The 14939-nt window shown below is 36.8% G+C and overlaps 1 protein-coding gene across 1 annotated transcript; it reads right to left on the bottom strand.

Annotated features, from left to right (window-relative positions):
- Positions 1-814: 814 nt before the first annotated feature.
- On the bottom strand, positions 815-12270 carry LOC553228 (gamma-glutamyl hydrolase). Its single transcript, NM_001256222.1, has 9 exons — positions 12121-12270; positions 11558-11672; positions 10174-10224; positions 7482-7566; positions 5764-5902; positions 4062-4168; positions 3818-3911; positions 1427-1564; positions 815-1337 (listed from the first exon to the last, which is right to left on the bottom strand). The coding sequence occupies exons 1-9, from the start codon at positions 12224-12226 to the stop codon at positions 1219-1221; spliced, it is 954 nt and encodes a 317-aa protein (NP_001243151.1). The 5' UTR covers positions 12227-12270; the 3' UTR covers positions 815-1218.
- Between the last annotated feature and the right edge of the window lie 2669 nt (positions 12271-14939).

Here is a 14939-nt window from a genome sequence, read left to right as displayed (position 1 = left end):
CACACACACACACACACACACACACACACACACACACTCACACGGCCCACATCAAATATACTATAGTAATTTATAGTTAATAGTGTGTTTTTGACTATTGAGCTTATTATATTGTGGTGTGTACAGTTAAAAACTATTAGCCATCCTGTGGAGTTTTGATTATTCTCCCAGTGATGTTTAACGCGGCATGGAGCTTATTTAAATAACTATTTTTTCGCCACGATGACAAATTATATTTCAATACTTTTGTATTAACTACAGTAAACTAACTGATAAACTAGTATAACCACATGAAAAATACTATAGTAATTTAGACATAGAGTTTATTATTATTATTTATTTATTTTTTAAACCTTTTTTTATTATAGTTTTGAAACATTACATAAAGTAAAAATACAATAATTCAGATATATATTATATCCATAAACATTACAAGAACCAAAAATAATGAAGTAAATATATAACAGGAGAAAAAAATAATAATAAAAAAATGCAAAAAAAAAAAAATAATAATAATAATAAATAAGATAAAAAAATAAAAATATTACAAAATACTTCTATACATATAAACTAAAATAATAACTTAGGATACCATCATCGACTACAGCGGGGAAAAAATTCCTTCATGAAATCTAATATTAAATCATTCTTTTTGTTTTTAATTTGCATTAGAGACTTTTTCAGATTAAGCCATAGAGTTTATTATACTGTATTATGTAGCCTAGTGATGTCAAAATGATAAGCACTCAAGTGTAACTGTAATTATTTCAATCATATTTTCCAAATTACCTTTAACAAAAGACGATTTTCAACATTTTTGTAAACATAATAGTTTTAATAACAAAACTAACAACAACTTTTGAGACTGATTACTGTTACAAATGATTAGTAAGACTAGATAACACTGACAGAATACAGTTTTTTATGATTACTAAAAGAAAAAACTGTTCATAACCTTGCCACAACATTCTGAAAACATAGCTGGATTATGTTCTTAAAGGGACAGTTCACCCAAAAATAAAAGTCCTGTCATAATGTCCTCATTCCTCACTTGTTCCAAACTTAATTCTAAATAATGCTGGGAAAAAAAACATCCATTTACTTTTTCCTTTTATTGCCTCAATTTTAGTTCTTTAGAGTGAACCGTACGTCACTTTAAATATGAGGTCTGTCTGTCATTATTACAGGCTACATGTGTTGTGCAAAACTCTTGTGTCTTTAAAAGAAATAGGACTGTTCATATGCAGAGATTTTCTCCACATAAACAGGATTGCAGTTGTAAATGAGCACGGCGCTTTCTTCTGCTGCGTCACTGAACCGATGAGTGCTTCTCCTCCCTGAAACACACACATCAGTTCCTTTATCGTTATATTTGTTCATCCAAATGAGGAATTATAACATGAGTGAATTAAGAGCCTGTGTTTACCCTCATTTACAAAGAATTGAGCCAGTAATGAAGACACGTGAACAGCATTGCTGGAGTGAGGGAAGCTGTAATGCGGGTTCCACTGAAAGCGGTTCACTTCTGGATGCCACTGAACACCGTAGAAAGGATATTTTCTGCCTGCAGACCAATGGCATTTAAAAAAATAAACATACAAATTAAAAAGTTGACTTAAATACAACCCAGGCTCATTCTGATTATGTACCCCTATATACATTTCTGGAGAGCGCCAAAAACGTTTCAGGAGCTATATTTTTTTGCAGTTTTTGTGAATCCACCAGAGGGTGCTGTTTACGCCTTTTCAGATCTCAAATTTCTCTCACGAGGGCCATTCATGCCTGCTGTTCTCACGTAAATCCACCAGAGGCCACTGTCAACTAACTGGTTCCAAGATGGCGGCTTAAAGGAAGGCTATGGCTGTGTCCGAAACCGCATACTTCCATACTATATAGTACACTAAAATCAGTATGCGAGCCGATTAGTATGTCCGAATTCATAGAATTCGAAAATCGGTAACCGAGAAGTACCCGGATGACTTACTACTTCCGGCGAGATTCTAGAGTGCGCATCCCATATATGCTGCGCTATCCCATGATGCCCTGCGAGCGAATATATGAATGGGAGTGAAGCGACACAATTGACGCAGGTAGGTCACGTGACCATGACAAAATGGCGGATGTAGTACGTCCGAATTCCATTCATACTTTTCACATTTATACTGTATAGAACGTACTTTTCTAACAACCGAGTAGTACGTTTAAATTCAAATGCAGTACCTACTGAGTAGTAGTCGGTTTCGGACGCAGCTCCTGTGTAGTTAAGCGATAGTGTCACATTGTCATATTTTATTTCAAAGCTTTCAGTAGACTAAATTTTTACACGTGCAGACTTAGCATTCTGCAATATGAGCTTAGATGACTACTTTCTGAGGCAATCAGAAAATATGCCACGCACAAAAACGCAGTTTACCAGCTGTGAAGAGGCTGACGAACATCCTGACGGCGCTAACACGACCTCATCCACAAACCCACTGTTGCAGGCGGTTGCGGAGATTACAGCTACTATCTCTATACTTATAGATGATCAAATGAAGCTGATTTTACAGCTACTGCAAATGTATATCGAAAACAGGGGCAGATGGAAGAATATCCGAATTATTGGATTACCTGAGGGCATAGAAGATGAAAATCCTACGCGATTTTTCGAGTCATGGCTTTCCGAGACCTTCGCCATCACGTATAAAGTTAGAACTGTATAACTGTATAAATTTAGAACTGACTGACCCACCCTCCTCCTTCAATAAACCCAACGAATAGTTTTCAAAACCACAGATTTACCCGCCCACCCACTTCCCTAAACCCAACCAATAGTGTTTTCAAAAGCACGTTTTCAGATCTGACCACATTCTCACCCTGCTATTTACTTGTTCATTTTATTTTTTGCCTTCTGTTTTTGTCTTTCCTGCTTTCTATAACCATTCGTCACCAGACTCGAAGCCTGTCCTCGTGGTCAACTCCACTGCATCTCAAGTCCGCTGACGTACATGGTAAGCCACTAGACAAACTGATGACAGCGGTAAAACCGTCCATATAAAGGTAAGCGGTTGGCTGGTAAGCCTGAAAAGGAACCGTAGCGTTCATTTTAAAAACGAAATACAGTCATACGTACTTCTGGCTACATATTTCATGATCTCCAGAAATGTATATAGGGCTACGTTTTCCGAATGACCCTATGTTGGTTAAATCTTTTCAAGCGAAGTGGTGTAGAGGTTTATTTTAGCTAGAAGGAGTGAGTGAGATAACTTTAAGCCAACAGAGTGTATATCTTAGTAGTTGTGTTGTGGATACATTATGAACTAAATTATAATTATACTCAACAAAAGGGCCGACAGAGATGTATTTAGGGTTGTATTTTGAAGCTTTATCATATGTGAAAACACAGCCAGGAATTAAGATCAACCTCTGATTTTTATACTCGTCTGTTCACTCAAATAAAATCACAGTAAGAGCGAAGAGATATGACACGATGCATGAATGTGCATTAAACACCCATACAGTGGGTACAGAGAGATTTGTGAGGGGTGTACTCATATATGCTGAGCACTGAATAGTCAGTTTAATATATTAAAAAATAAAGGGCGATAAATATTGTTGTAAACTCACTAGAAAACATTGCGACCAATCAAACTCAGTCTGGGATTTGCATATTAATGATCCAATTTAAATGGACAGAGTCTGAATTTTGTTCTGATTGGCCTGGTTTTTACTGGGATTTTACACTTGTTGGCTGCGTCCGAATTCGCCTACTACTCGTCTAGGTACTGCATTTGAATTTGAATTTATTATTCGGCCATTATATATATATATTGTTTACCTTCTATGGTTGAAACAAACTCAGCGCCATTTTGTGCGATGTTTGTGGAGATGACTGAGAATAAGCCAGTGAGTTTCTCATTATTCATGAAAGCCTAAAAAAAGAGGAAGAGTTTGTTATTGTTTGTTGTTCTGGTTATCAGGATTTAAATGAGTTGTGTGTGTGTGTGTGTGTGTGTGTGTGTGTGTGTGTGTGTGTGTGTGTGTGTGTGTGTGTGTGTGTGTGCGTGTGTGTAATGTTATACTTCTTTAGTCACTCCGTAATGGTGGAAGTTTGCAGTGAGCGGTTCCTCAGACAGGGCTCTGCGGAGCTCAGATGGAAAGCTGCTAAACATCCGGCTGGACAGAGCCTCTGTAAGTGGACACAAACAAATATGTTTTTGAAAGTCTCTTTAATATGTTTTTAATGCTCAACAAATCTTAATTTGATTAAAATTAGGAATATTATTACAATTTAAAATACCTACTTTTTATTTGTCTATATAATGACTTGCTTATAGTTAACCTAGTAAAGCCTTTGAATTGCACTTTAAGCAGAATACTAGTTCATTCATTCATTCATTTTCCTTTCGGCTTAGTCCCTTTATTCATCAAGGGTCTCCACAGCGGAATGAACCGCCAACTATTCCAGCATATGTTTTACACAGCGGATGCCCTTCCAGCTGCAACCCATCACTGTGAAACACCGATACACACCCATTCACACACATACACTACGGACAATTTAGCTTACCTAAATCTTCTATAGCGCATTTGTTTGGACTGTGGGGGAAAACGGAGCACCCAGAGGAAACCCACGCCAACACAGGGAAAACATGCAAACTCCACACTGAAATGCCAACATGCTAATTTATGCTAGAAACATGCTAGCAACATGCTAATTCAAACTAGAACCATGCTAATTGATGTTAGCAACTGCATAGCAACCACTCAGAACACCTTAGCAACACCTTAGCAACCACCTAGCAGCGCCTTAGCAACCATCTAGATCACTCTAGCAGCATGCTAATTCATACTAAACCCATGCTAAAAACTTGCTAATTTCAACTAGAAACATGCTAGCAACATGCTAATTCATACTAGAACCATGCTAATGGATGTTAGCAAATGCATAGCAACCACTCAGAACACCTTAGCAACCGCCTAGCAACACCTAAGTAACCACCTAAAACACCCTAGCAACAACCTAGAACACCCTAGCAACATGCTTATTTATACTTAACCCATGCTAACATTATGCTAATTTAAGCTAGAAACATGCTAGCAACATGCTAATTCATACTAGAACCATGCTAATTCAAACTAGAACCATGCTAATTGATGTTAGCAACTGCATGCAACCACTCAATACACCTTAGCAACTGCCTAGCCACACCTTAGCAACCAATCAGAACACCTTACCAACTGCCTAGCAACACCTTAGTAACCACCTAGAACAACCTAGCAAGATGCTAAATCATACTAAACCCATGCTAACAACATGCTAATTTATACTAGAAACATGCTAGCATGCTAATTTATACTAGAACCATGCTAATTCAAGTTAAAACCATGCTAATTTATGTTAGCAACTGCTTAGTAACCACTCAGAACACCTTGCAACTGCCTAGCAACACCTTAGCAATCACTCAGAGGACCTTAGAAACCACTTAGTAACATGCTAGTAATTACCTAGAACACCCTTGCAACCGCCCAACCACCACTCAGAACACCCTAGCAACCACTCCGAACACCCTAGCAACTGCCTAAATAAGTATAGTAAAATATTATGTACTGTCATAATGGCAAAGGGGACATGGTGGCGCAGTGGGTAGCACGATCGCCTCACAGCAAAAAGGTAGTTGGTTCGAGCCTCGGCTGGGGCAAAATTTCACACGAGGACTATTAAGTTTGCCTTTAGTTGTGTATAATAAGAACTGATTAATTATAGATGTTGACAGTACGCACCTGAGCTGAAGTTGAGTGGATATGTGACGTTCTCTGCAGTGGTTTTACTCAGCAGGTTTTCTCCAGCCACCAGCACAGTGAGCAGCTGAAACCCCAGACATGTTCCCCAGATGGGAAAGTAGTCGCCTTGATCATTCGCCTAAAAAACAAACACCTTGCTAACATCCATTGATATTTACATAGATGTCGCTTACACCCCCCCCCCCTCTCCTGCTTTCACTTCTCATTCTAATGGACAACCCAAGCTCATTCTGGAAACGTAGCCCCGCGGACGTTTCTGGAGACCGCGATTTTACGTGGCCGGAGGTACGTAAAGGCCGCGTTTGGTTTTTTTCGAGCGAACGCTGCGGGGCGGTGTGGCGCCGCTTCGCCCCTTCTCTTCGCGCTAGCCGGCCGACGGCTCGCCTCCGAGTGGAGGGCTTTTCCGATGCAATCAGTTTGTCCGCTTAGCTCACAGCGTTGCGTCGGCGGAGCGGAGGCCCCGGAAGAGGAGGAGCCGGCCGCGGTGGACGACGACCGGGATCGAGTCCGGGGAACAGCAGGTTCCGGAAATCAGGTAAGACGAAAAACGGAATCCGAAAAAATAAGGGCGAGAACGTGGCGGCATCCGAAAACGCGGTCGAAATCGAAGACGAGGGCTTTTGCTTTTTTTTTTTCTGGACGGCTTTTGCGAACCGTCGGTCGGGTTTAGGGAAGGAGGAGGAGGAGGAAGAGGAGGGCGGCCGAGTCGGCCGATCCAGCGGCTATTCGCGCGAGAACGGCGCGGGCGCGAACGGCGCGCGCTCCCGAGAGGCGCCCGCCCGAGACGTGAATAAGCGCGCACAGCCGCCTCTCGCGGATCCGCGAAAACAAAAACCGCTTGAATACGTACCTCCCGGGACGTAAATCGCGGTCCGCAGAAACGTCCACGGGGCTACGTTTCCACAATGAGCCCGGGTTGCTAATGGAGGGAGCGATTCGTTTGTGAATGAATCTCCGTTATGAATGACTCGTTCACTTAGCCGACAATAATACAAGTTTCTGATAGCGCAGCGTCTTGTTGTCATATTTCATTTCCATTGTTAGCTTATTTTATTCACCAAAACTAGCATAGGCCTAGTATTCAGTGCAAGTTGGTGCTCCTTTGCTTTATGGTCAGGGCAGTAAGAGACTGTATAATCATCAAAACTTGTTGAGCACAAAAGTTCATAACATGAACTTATGAAAATGACCTGCCTATGAAATGTTCTGCCTTTGTGCTTTGTTTTCTTTGTTTGCTCATTACTACACCTGTACACAGCGCAACAGTCCAGCATTTTAACATTGGCTTTAGTCTTGACTAGTCCGGTTGAATGACTTTTGTTCTGGGAGCCCTGTACAAATGTGGCGGCGATATTGACGCATGCTCAGGGTCTGTATGCAATATCTAGTGTATCTACCTATGGCTAACATCAAGAAGACCAAAATAAAAAACACCTATATAGAACTATGAAACATGGAAATATGCAAATGACATATATAACATTAACATTCATATTTTGACTTTACACACAGTGGGGAAAATAAGTATTGAACACGTCACCGTTTGCTTCCGAAAATATATTTCTAAAGGTGCTGTTGACTTGAAATTTTTACCAGATGTTGGTAACAAGCAAAAAGAAATCCATAAATGCAAAGAAAACAAATCTAATTATTTTGCAAAATGTTATGCATAATATACTGTAATTCACATGCTTTACCTTAAGCGCAAGTCTGAAGTAAAAGCCAGCGGTGCGAGCGAAGTCAGACGTCTCCAGATTCACTGCACCTCCGATGAGAAAAAGACTGATGTAGAGACACAGGGAAACGTTTATCTATTAATTTACATGGAATAATAGTGTTTTAATGTAAATCACAGCTCTTAACTCCCACATTCCAAGCTTCATTCAGATATGATATGACTGTATTTAAAGACACAATAGACTAAATAGAGATAAACAGAACCAACTAGATGAAAACTTTCAAGACAAACTTTAAATCATGTTTAAGAAAACCTTGTTATCATGTGTTAAGACAGCAGGATTAAACACATTGCTAGCTTGTTTTAATAAGCTGATAACCTAAATAACCTAACCTATAGCATTTGTAGCATATTGCTAGCATGTTTCAACATCGTTTACATCTTTAAAGATGTTGCTAACATATTTATTATGTGCTAAAACAAGCTGCTAACATGAATTTTAGCAAGTTGCTAACATGTAGCACAATTGACTACTGTAGCTTGTTTGGTTCAAATTGCTACAGGTTGGTAATGTTTTAACATTTAAACATGTTGCTAATATATTTATTATGTTCTAAACAAGCTGCTAACGTAGCAGAATGTTAACATGTTTTGGCAAGCTTCTAACATGTAGCACAATTGACTACTGTAGCTTTGGTTCAAATTGCTACAGGTTGGTAATGTTTTAACATTTAAACATGTTGCTAGCATGTTTATTATGTTCTAAACAAGCTGCTAATGTAGCAGAATGTTAACATGTTTTGTAAAGTTGCTAACATCTAGCACAGTTGCTTACTGTAGCTTGTTCATATTGATATATTGAGATATTTTAACATTTAAACATGTTGCTAACATGTTTTTTACGTTCTAAACAAGCTGCTTACGTAGCAGAATGTTTTGGCAAGCTTCTAACATGTTGCACAATTGACTACTCCAGCTTGTTTAGTTCTGTTTGCTACATTAAGATAATGTCTTAACATTTAAACATGTTGTTAACATGTTTATTATGTGCTAAACAAGCTGCTAATATCTAGTAGAAAGTTAACATGTTTTGGCAAGTTGCTAACATGTAGCACGATTGACTACTGTAGCTTGTTTCGTTCATATAGGTATTGAAATGTGATGTTTAACATTTAAACATGTTTATTAAGTGCTAAAACAAGCTGCTAACATGTAGCAGAATGCTAACATGTTTTAGCAAGTTGCTAACATGTAGCACAATTGACTACTGTAGCTTGTTTAGTTCAAATTGCTACAGGTTGGTAATGTTTTCACATTTAAACATGTTGCTAGCATGTTTATTATGTTCTAAACAAGCTGCTAACGTAGCAGAATGTTAACATGTTTTGGAAAGCTTCTAACATGTAGCACAATTGACTACTGTAGCTTGTTTAGTTCATTTTGCTACATTAAGATAATGTCTTACCATTTAAACATGTTGCTAACATGTTTATTATGTGCTAAACAAGCTGCTAACAAGTAGCAACATGTTAAAATGTTTTGTCAAGTTGCTAACATGTAGCACAATTGACCACTGTAGATTGTTTAGTTCAAATTGCTACAGTAAGGTACTGTTTTAACATTTAAACATGTTGCTCACATGTTTTTTGTATACTAAAACAAGCTGCTAATATGTAGCAGAATGCTAACATGTTTTGGCGAGATGTTAACATGTAGCCCAATTGACTATTGTAGCTAATTACTTGTTTTAACATGTTGCTAACATGTTTATTATGTGCTAAACAAGGTGCTAACATGTTTTGACAAGTTGCTAACATAGCACAATCGACTACTGTATTAGACTACAATCGTTTAATGTTTTAACATTTAAACAAGTTGCTAACATGTTTATTATGTGCTAAAACAAGCTGCTAACATGTAGCGGAATGTTAACGTGCTTTGGAAAGTTGCTAACATGTAGCATAATTCACTACTGTAGCTTGTTGAGTTCACTTTGCTATGCGAAGGTAATGTTTTAACATTTAAACATGTTGCTAACATGATTTAGCACTCTGCTGTGCATGTTTCAACACAATTTTCTAGCCTAATACCACAGAATATCACAGAAGATTTCAACGGTTTCCACTTCAAGTAAAATGCCTTTCTCACATTTTAACCATCAATACTAGTCGTTTTATGCTTTCGAGTGGGATTTTTACATATTCCATGAATATTTATTAGCTTCATTTCCCAACAGGAGGCAGCAGAGGCACACAGAACCAATTAATACAATTTCCATTACAACCAATAGAATTTCTAGTAAAACCATTAGAACTTCTGTGATGATTTATATTGTTGTTTTTAGGCAGACATGTTGTCTAAGATTAGTTAGAACAAATACATCTGTGACAAGTATTAGTTACATCATATCTTGGCTCAATTTAACTTTGTTCATTTGAATTTATTTTGTAGAGATTAACCCCGATAGATTATAAATGATGTAGTGACCAGAACAATCTGAAGATCTGGTCCAATTTAGGTAGTTCCAGCTTAAAAGCTCTAGTGTTCATCAGAAATGTTATTGTCAAGCGTGTAATAATCATGTTCAGTACTATGATGCATCATTTTCTCTACTGGCTTAAATACTGGGAAGATAATGATCATAACATCATCATAACACTGATGACATGTATAGCTTTGATAATACTCTGATAAATATGAGGAGAACGTACCCATTTATTGACTTGAAGAGCTTTTCATGTTCTGCAAAACTCTGGTTTAGCCTGTAATAGGAGATGTATGTTTATTAGTTTTGGTCAAACAGCACATTTTGTTAAATTCAGCAGTCTAAGATTCTTTAAAAGTACACTTTTCATAACTTTAAATCAGTTTAATTTAATAACTTCATTAGTGCACTCATACAATCTCTTCTTAATTGACTTTGACGGTTGATGTTTCAATAAATAATGTTTATTTTTTTTAAAAAGCTATTAATAAATGACATGCTAATGATATATGAATATAATGAACATTATTTCCTTATTAAATAAAGCACATGAATGCCATGGACGCTTCCCTGCTAACATGAGAGGCTGCATGATATTGGAAAAATCTAACATGGCGATATTTTTTTATTTTGCGATATGAATAAAATTTTATCATAAGACTTTTTCTATTTTAACAATCTAAAATCGAATACGCATGGTGCAAAAGCATTAAGGGCGTGTCTGAATCCACTTTTGGTATTTAAAGGATGGAAAATTATACCCTGTGCCTCGGCGCATGGTCTAACATGGTTGAGCTTATTCTCTAAATGAGTTCTGGGTGTGTTTTGAGCATAACCTGCATTAAACCAATCAGAGTCTCATCTCTCGTTAGCTTTAAGAGTCAGTTTTGTCGCACCATGGTGCGTTTGATAATTACATGGCAGACTTTGTAAGTAAAAACTGAACGCTTCTCTAGTGAGGAAACAGTTAAACAGCATCTGCAGTGCGAGGATTAAGAACGAGCATGGTGTTTGGTTGCGGCTGGAAGGGCATCCACTGCATAAAATATATGCTGGATAAGTTGGTGGTTCATTCCGTTGTGGCGACCCCTGATTCATAAAGGGACTAAGCCGAAAAGAAAATGAATGAATGAATGAATAAATGAATGAATGAATGAATGAAACGTAAGAAAAACTTTTGATTAATGTTATCCTAACTAAAAAGTAAATGTAATAGTCTAAAAAAAATTAAAACAATGTTATTGTTGTATTAAATGCACAGTTGTGTCAAATTTTAACACTTTCCTTCGGCTTAGTCCCTGATTTATCAGTGGGTCACCACAGCGGAATGAACCGCCAACCATTCTGGCACAGTGGACGCCTATCCAGCCACAACTCAAATTTAAACAGCACATCTTCGACTTACTTTGAATTACTTGAAGAGAGACACTTTCATGACTTTATATGAATAATGTCAAACTAAAAATCCAACAAAATTTAATTTATCAACCCACAAACTTGTCAAATAAAGTCTGTAACAAAAGTATCAAATACCTCTTCTTTATTCCTTGAGGAAAATGAGCCTTTTAAACATTGCTGCAGCAAATTAATTATTAATAAGCCAGGCTTACCTAATTGGCACAACTCTAGCTCCAGCGGATTCGATGTACTTCACATATGATGAAGGGATGTATGTGTTCCCGAACTTTCTCATAACCTCACTGTCCACTTCTTGCGTCAAAATCCCTACACAGGTGAATAAAAGGAATATGCATCAGATTTACTAGCACACGTTTGTTGTTATTTATTCAGAAAACACAGTAAACCACCAACACCAAACAAAATATTCCTAACAATGTTGAAAAAGGCAGCCATTGACATCTATAGTAGAACAAAAATGGCTAAAGTCAATTTTTCCCAGTATTTTTCAGTATATTTTCATTCAGTATTTTTCATTTTTTCTTAGTGTTCACCAAAAGAAAGAAACCCAAACATGTTGGTAACAAGTGGAGTTTGAATAACGATGACAGGACTTTCACTTTTGGGTGAACTGCCCCTTTAAGAACTAAGTGCGTCTGATCGCAGACTGAGGAAATAAGAGTAAGCTCTGGCAACAAAAAGTCAAATAAAACACTCTGAGGTAAAAATCACTGCATATCTGTGTTATTTATAGCATAAAGACATGAGTTTTTACCGATGATAGGTCTGTCGTTTTCAGCCTCGTCTCCCAGCGGTGCAGCAGACACATAAACACACACACAAACACACGCGCACGCGGACACGAGCACGCTGAAGCCCATTGTACATGAACGCAGATCTGTCGACACGAGCCCAACAAACTGACTCCTCATTTACTTATATGATAATTCATATAGAGTGCGAACTGAAAGTCATAAGATGGGCGGGGTTTGTACTTTTTGTAGGAAGGAAAACACAGGTTTACAGTAAATACCGCTCATACCAGCTTGTTCTGGACGTGTTGTGTAAGTTCGTGAAAAATACATCAGCCACATTCTCCTCACACAAGGCCAGAAGTTCCTATGTGTTTAAGGAACTCGTGTTTTCCATACAGTTCTCATGAGTGTTTATCACGAGCTGTGGACTCAAGCGAAATGGTGTGACATCAGCAATATTGAGCTTTATTGACGTTTTAAATGAAGCTTGGCTGAATCTAGTCAAACCAGACTGCAGGAAATTACTGCAGATAAACCAGTTTTCATTGCATTGCATTTTTATCAGCTTTCATGTCACAGTTTCACAATAGCCATCAATTTTTACCATTAAAATGATTGTACTATTTGCAAAACCATGCATAGTTAAGCAATATATTAATCAGAATTGACTGTTTTTGATCTATATAATGAATGATTTAAAAGCCCAGGGAACTCATCTTTAAAAAAACAATTAATTTAATCTTCTAGGGCTTGAGATCAACAATAGTGAGTTTACACTGTAACTACATGATGATGGTCCAGGATCAACAACATTAGTGAATTTACACTGTATTTAAATGATGATGATGATCCAGGATCAACAATAGTGAATTTACACTGTATTTAAATGATGATGGTCCAGGATCAACAATAGTGAATATTCACTGTATTTAAATGTTGATGGTCCAGGATCAACAATAGTGAATTTACACTGTATTTAAATGATGATGATGGTCCAGGATCAACAATAGTGAATTTACACTGTATTTAAATGATGATGGTCCAGGATCAACAATAGCGAATATTCACTGTATTTAAATGATGATGATCCAGGATCAAAAATAGTAAATAATCACTGTATTTAAATGATGATGATGATCCAGGATCAACAATAGTAAATATTCACTGTATTTAAATGATGATGATGGTCCAGGATCAACAATAGTGAATTTACACTGTATTTAAAAGATGATGATGATCCAGGATCAACAATAGTGAATTTACACTGTATTTAAATGATGATGATCCAGGATCAACAATAGTGAATTTACACTGTATTTAAATGATGATGATGGTCCAGGATCAACAATAGTGAATTTACACTGTATTTAAATGATGATGATGGTCCAGGATCAACAATAGTGAATTTACACTGTATTTAAATGATGATGATGATCCAGGATCAACAATAGTGAATTTACACTGTATTTAAATGATGATGGTCCAGGATCAACAATAGTGAATTTACACTGTATTTAAATGATGATGATGGTCCAGGATCAACAATAGTGAATTTACACTGTATTTAAATGATGATGATGATCCAGGATCAACAATAGCGAATTTACACTGTATTTAAATGATGATGATCCAGGATCAACAATAGTGAACTTACACTGTATTTAAATGATGATGGTCCAGGATCAACAATAGTGAATATTCACTGTATTTAAATGATGATGATGGTCCAGGATCAACAATAGTGAATTTACACTGTATTTAAATGATGATGATGATCCAGGATCAACAATAGTGAATTTACACTGTATTTAAATGATGATGATGGTCCAGGATCAACAATAGTGAATATTCACTGTATTTAAATGATGATGGTGGTCCAGGATCAACAATAGTGAATATTCACTGTATTTAAATGATGATGATCCAGGATCAACAATAGTGAATTTACACTGTATTTAAATGATGATGATCCAGGATCAACAATAGTGAATTTACACTGTATTTAAATGATGATGATCCAGGATCAACAATAGTGAATTTACACTGTAATTAAATGATGATGATCCAGGATCAACAAAAGTGAATTTACACTGTATTTAAATGTTGATGATGGTCCAGGATCAACAATAGTGAATTTACACTGTAATTAAATGATGATGGTCCAGGATCAACAATAGTGAATTTACACTGTAATTAAATGATGATGATGATCCAGGATCAACAATAGTGAATTTACACTGTATGTAAATGATGATGGTCCAGGATCAACATTAGTGAATTTACACTGTATTTAAATGATGATGATGGTCCAGGATCAACAATAGTGAATTTACACTGTAATTAAATGATGATGGTCCAGGATCAACAATAGTGAATTTACACTGTATTTAAATGTTGATGATGGTCCAGGATCAACAATAGTGAATTTACACTGTATTTAAATGATGATGTTCCAGGATCAACAATAGTGAATTTACACTGTATTTAAATGATGATGATGATCCAGGATCAACAATAGTGAATTTACACTGTATTTAAATGATGATGATGATCCAGGATCAACAATAGTGAATTTACACTGTATTTAAATGATGATGATGGTCCAGGATCAACAATAGTGAATTTACACTGTATTTAAATGATGATGATGATCCAGGATCAACAATAGCGAATTTACACTGTATTTAAATGATGATGATCCAGGATCAACAATAGTGAACTTACACTGTATTTAAATGATGATGGTCCAGGATCAACAATAGTGAATATTCACTGTATTTAAATGATGATGATGGTCCAGGATCAACAATAGTGAATTTACACTGTATTTAAATGATGA

Source organism: Danio rerio, chromosome 8 (assembly GCF_049306965.1).
Source record: "Danio rerio strain Tuebingen ecotype United States chromosome 8, GRCz12tu, whole genome shotgun sequence".
Lineage (NCBI taxonomy): Eukaryota > Metazoa > Chordata > Actinopteri > Cypriniformes > Danionidae > Danio > Danio rerio.
This window is presented reverse-complemented; position numbering and strand designations above follow the sequence as displayed.